Here is a 5,984-nt window from a genome sequence, read left to right as displayed (position 1 = left end):
GTGCACTTTGAGGGGTGAAAGGTCAAGGTCATCCTGTCTTGCTGTGTGAAGTGTCAAATGTGCGGTGTCCTTTATTGTAACCACCCTATGTCTGGCAGTGTGAAGTGTCAAAGGTGCGGTGTCCTGTATTGTAAAGTACCCTATGTCTGGCAGTGTGACGTGTCAAATGTGTGGTGTCCTGTATTGTAACCACCCTATGTCTGGCTGTGTGAAGTGTCATTAATTAGAGTTGCCCTTTATTGTAATCATCCTATGTATGGCTGTGTGAAGTGCCAAAGGTGCTGTGTCCTTTATTGTAACAACTCTATGTCTGGCAGTGTGAAATGTCAAATGTGCGATGTCCTTTATAGTGAAACACCCTATGTCTGGCGGTATGAAGTGCCAAATGTGCAGTGTCCTGTATTGTAACCACCATATGTCTGGCTATGTGAATATCAAAGGTGCGGTGTCCTTTATTGTAACCACCCTATGTCTGGCGGTGTGAAATGTCAAATGTGCGCTGTCCTTTATAGTAACCACCCTATGTCTGACAGTTTGAAGTGTCAAATGTGTGGTGTCCTGTATTGTAATCACCCTATGTCTGGCGGTGTGAAGTGTCAAATTAGCGGTGCCCTTTATTGTAACCACCCAATGCAGGCTTTTTCCGCTCCATTTTGGGAATATGCCACACTGGAATTTAGGGAATTTCGCGTCGTGAAAACCCCCATTTTGGGAAAAAAATTATTCGCAAAATTGGCTCAATTGGGAAAAATTATCGCATGTAAATAGTGTTTCTTATATTTCAAAGAAGCCGTTAACTGGTAAATAACTAACTATTTTGATAACTTATTATTAAAATTTTACAAAGTATTATAAACATGTGAGATAAAGGCAGGTTTTTTAATCTCAATTTGCGGAAAAGGCCTGGCCTTTTTTGAGGTGAAAAAAATCGTGAGGAAAATAAGGAAAGTCTTAAATAATCAATAATATATTTTACAGTTTTTAAAACAAATTCAAGGCAACAGATAATTTAATTGTGCAACTTTTTCTATTTTCTACACCGGATCAGGTTAACTTATATATTTTAAGTTAAAAAAAAAAAAAAAAATTTTTTTTTTTTTTTTTGGAATTGGGAATTTTTTTTTCAATTGGGAAAAAAACAAACAGATTTGCATTGGGAATGGGGCCGAATTTCAGACCCGTGGCATTGGGCGGAAAAAGCCTGCTATGCCTCACTGTTTGGTTATTAATTAAGCATTGAAATAGATACATGTATGCATTTTTGCCAAAACCTGCCTATCTTATTACACTTTTTGCAAATACAGGTGTTTTACTTAGTACACCTAGAACTAATTAGATTTCTTTACACATAATTTTAATTAGAAAAATCAGTTCAAAAAGCTCATTTAATTTTGGTTTTGTATATTTACAGTTGATGTACAGAAGTCAGATTGGTCAGCCAGTGAAACATGTTCTGTGAGTAGCTAGAATGGAACTTAAGCCAGACACTGAAACTCTACTATCCTGATTCCTGTCTAGGTGGAGTTGACTGTGGTTGGAATAGTTGTCAAGTGAACAGCAGAAATGTTACCCAAACCAAATTCTTAACACTACTTGCCCCCTCCTGCTTAGTTGCAAGTGATAATGGTTGAGATAGATATCTACTTAGCAGCAGAAACGGAATTCAAGCCTTACACTGGACCTTTACTGACCTCTATCCTGCCTTGGTGGAAGTGATTGTGTTTGGAACAGTTGTATAGTGGTTTGGAACAGTTGTATAGTGAGAAGTGGGACTGTAAGCCAAGCCAAACCCTTTACCCTCTACTGACCAACCTCCTGTTTAGGTGAACGTGACTGGGCCTGGGATAGTTAGCCGCAAAGTCTTGTCAGGTATGGTTATATTGATATCAATACCAGTCACAGCCTCAGTGGCATGATGCAGCCCAATCACATATTGCATGCTTAACCCTTTCCTTGACAGCCATTTAGCCAAGATAAGCCTCTCCAGTTACCACAAGACCTAGCTGCCTGCTGACCAGTGGCTGATAGCCATCTTATCAATATCAGTACCCCATCTTTACAGGCATTATTGGAAAAACGCTGTTTTATGACCCTCATTGCTTTTGAACCTGATATTCTCATAAAAAATGAAATATTATTGAAAAATACTCAATATAAAAGTTTTAGCTAATAAAATTTCCTTTCCAGTGGTGTAAACTGTATGTTTCTACCTTAATTTATTGGTCAGTTATAGTCATGCAAAGTTGACCGTTGTGTGTTTTACTGCGTTTCAATGCAAATCTACCTCTTTGGAAACACAACCCTCATTGCCTTTAAACCTGATTTTCTCATAAAAGTTGAAATATAATTGAAAAACACTAAATATGAAAGTTTTAGCTAATAAAATTTCCTTTCCTATGGTGTAAACTGGTGTTTCTACATTATTTTATTCATCAGTTATAGTCATGTAAAGTTGACCGTTGTGTGATTTACTGGATTTCAATGCAAATCTCTTTCCAGCTCATATAGAAACTTTGCGAAGTTGGTGTGTTGAATCAAATACAAATAAATATTTTTTGGAATATTGAATGTTTTTTCTTACTTTCTAAACTACAATTCTTCTCTCTTGAAGGAGATTTTTTTTATTTTATAAATTCATTCTGAAAGCCTCAAATTTCATGTAAATTCTTATAAATAACTATAGAAAAACAGAGAATTTCTGAAACAACTTCATTCATTTTCAAAATCAATTGTATTATTTCTTATAAAATTCTTACAATACTTGGTATTTCAATTACATTTGTATTCACCAAATGATTTATTTACATTTATAGATACCGGTATATATTTGCGGTTATTGGGCTAAATATTTTGTTATTTCAATTGTTTCTGCATCACATGCCATCCCTTTTTTTACAATAATAAAGTAAGACTAAAACACAAAAAGTGAAAACAATGTGAAAAGGTGAATATCAATATTTATTGCTAATAATAAATAAACCACATAATAAATTATTACATTCATAAGACAAAAAACTATGCTAAAAATGTGCATCTCATAAGTATGAAATCTTACAACGAAATGAAAAATGCAAGATCTCAATAATGAAAACATACAAATTACACTATTTACATAACTCACACATATATTTACATATTTACACTGCTACACATATACACATATATTTACACTGCCTGATGATAGGCCATGTGGCATTACACTTTTTACATAACTCACACATATATTTACATATATTACATATTTACACTGCTACACATTTACACATATATATTTACACTCCCTGATGATAGGCCACGTGGCACTCCTTACACAGGTGGACATTGCAAACTTCGCACCCATATACAGTGTCACTGCGGTGCCCAACCCTGGTTTTGTGGTACTTGCATGTTGTACGCTTCGCATTGAGCCGAACATTCTTGTGACCTATGATGTTCTCTACGGGCATCAACGCTGGCCTGTCCACAGCATAATCCCTATCGCTGTGCTTGCGCTTCCGGTAGCCTCCAATAAGCTCCTTCAAAAGCTCCCTCCGGAAGTCAAGATGGGTGTACCTCCTCTTCTTGGTTTCCCTGGTGGACCACTCTTTGTAGAGGACGTAGCTATTTACAATAGCCGAATCCAGTAGAAACCAGAAGAGGTACCGCCACCATTTCTTCGAATTCCGGCCTGATGGGTACTTGGCACGCAGCTGGTCATGCAGATCAACCCCTCCCATAGACCTGTTGTATGCTGAAACTGAGTGGGGCTGTTGTAGATGGAGGATGTTCTGGCCAGGTCGACGGGTTGCGTCACAAATCTCGGTGGGATCACTTAGGCTGGAGAAATGGTGTACGGGCTTGCGATCCATCCAGACAGAGGCCGTGATATTGCTGTCCCCAAGCTGCAGGACTTGTGAGTCACCTCTTTGCCGAAGAGCTGCTGGCTTCTTCAGCTGTTGGGGAAATCCCTTCCGATTGCACCTCACTGTGCCACATGAATACAGTCCATTTTGGAGAAGGGATTTCACCAGAGGAAGTCCAGTAAAGAAATTGTCAAAAAAGACCCATCTGAATGTATTCCTTATAAATCGTGTGAGTCTCATTACAACATTGTATGCCAGTCCATGCTCCACATTGCTACCGTCACGTCCCAGGTAAACTTCAAAATTGGCAAGGTATTCTGATCGGGAATCGCACAGCATCCAACACTTGATACCACGCTTGATTGGTTTCGCAAGCATATATTGTCGAAAGGATAAGCGTCCCGTGTATCCGATCATCGCTTCATCTACTGCCACATCTCTAGACAATACATATGAGTTCCTGAATGTCTGAAGCAGAGTGTCTATCACCTGGCGGATTTTGAAGAGCCGGTCATAAGTGTCAGATCCTCTGGGTGGCTCAAGGCTCCGGTCTGATGCGTGAAAGTACCGGAGGATCTTGCAGTACCGGTTCCGTGTCATGGTCATCTGCACTCCTCGCAGTCCAAAAAACATGTCGCTGGACCAGTACATATCTGTCGTCGGCATCTGCACAATCCCCATCAGAATGTTGATGCCGAGGAAGGCCCGCATCTCTGTCTCTGTGACTTCAGCCCAGGAGCTGTCCGGACCATCCCTTGTCATGCAGAAGGTTGCGTAGGCGTTGGTATGAACAACAAGCAGCTGGAGCAGAGCCAGTGGAAAGAGGATGAAAAAGTAGTCCAGTGGTGTGCCTGTCGCCCGGTCCACCTTGCCCTCCAGCTGAGGCCCCGACTGTTCTGTGAACTCACGCATCTGTAAGCAAAAAATATAACTAAATATGTTATAAAGCTCACCTATTTACTGGACATACTTTGATTGATTGATGGACTGATTGATTGATGGACTGATTTATTATTTGATAAATTGATTGATGGGCCGATTGACTGATTGTTTGCTGAATGGATTGATAAATGACTGTATGGAATGTTTACTTGATCCGGCAATATAAATTATTTTTATCAAATTATTACAATTATTATTTTTATTATTATTATTATCATTATTATTCTTTTCAGATACGTACCACAATCGGTGACAAGTCCTGTGTCCAAGTGGCATCATCAGATATGACGACTGGTGTGTCATTATCGCTAAACGAAACGTCAGAGTCATCACTCTCATCAACTGGCAAATCAATGTCAGAAGACCCAAAGCCAGAAAACTCTGAATCGTCAGAGTCACTATCAAAAATGTGTGCCATGAGTATACTTATAATAATAACAATAAATACGCCGTAGTTTTGAAAATCTGTGGAAATGTAATCGTATTTGCAAATTACTTTCTTTTAATAGCCAAAAGACACATAATAAAATCCCCATCCAGTCTTTGATTGGATAAAACCAAAAAAATATATTATTGGCTAAAATTAAAGCAACAATTTAATTGGATGTTGCATAATGTGCCATGAATATTCATATAATCAATTTGCATTTTGCATGTTATTACCGATATAAATCCGGCAATGTCGGCCTCTTCAATAAGTCTTCAGTTCGTGTATTTATTTGCAAAATTCCAATTTAAGGCGGCTACTTTGTTATCAAATACCCCAGTTTATAATCTGATCGCCGACATATAACTTTATAACCCAGGAGTCACCGACAAACCCGTGTATTCGTGTACCAAATCACAAAACGCCGAGATAACATGGCACGCGCGCCAACGTCATCTGAAGACTACTGCTGCGTCCGGTAAACATGTTTATTCAAATGGCACGGGTCCATATGCATACTACAAAAGAAAACAAACTAAATTCGCGCCCCTTTATTACAGCGAGACCTGTAAATAAACTCTGACATTCACACACACAGTGATCACGTCGACATATATCACAAAATAAGCTAGTCTCCAAGAAACACCAAAACGCCGTCTTTTAAAATTCATTCTGAAAAGCAATTATTTACTTTATTTTTATATAATTACGAATTCCCCTGTGAAAGTCAGTTTTGCGATAAAATAACTTTACTATCACAACTTTGATACCTT

At 38.5% G+C, this 5,984-nt stretch overlaps 1 protein-coding gene across 1 annotated transcript; it reads right to left on the bottom strand.

The window, feature by feature from the left end:
- Positions 1–3,272: 3,272 nt before the first annotated feature.
- Positions 3,273–5,202, bottom strand: LOC127849254 (piggyBac transposable element-derived protein 4-like). Its single transcript, XM_052381973.1, has 2 exons — positions 5,026–5,202; positions 3,273–4,754 (listed from the first exon to the last, which is right to left on the bottom strand). The coding sequence occupies exons 1-2, from the start codon at positions 5,200–5,202 to the stop codon at positions 3,273–3,275; spliced, it is 1,659 nt and encodes a 552-aa protein (XP_052237933.1).
- Positions 5,203–5,984: the final 782 nt, after the last annotated feature.

This window comes from Dreissena polymorpha, chromosome 10 (assembly GCF_020536995.1).
Source record: "Dreissena polymorpha isolate Duluth1 chromosome 10, UMN_Dpol_1.0, whole genome shotgun sequence".
NCBI lineage: Eukaryota > Metazoa > Mollusca > Bivalvia > Myida > Dreissenidae > Dreissena > Dreissena polymorpha.
Note: the sequence above shows the minus strand (reverse complement) of the source record. Positions and strands in the feature narration are given on the sequence as shown.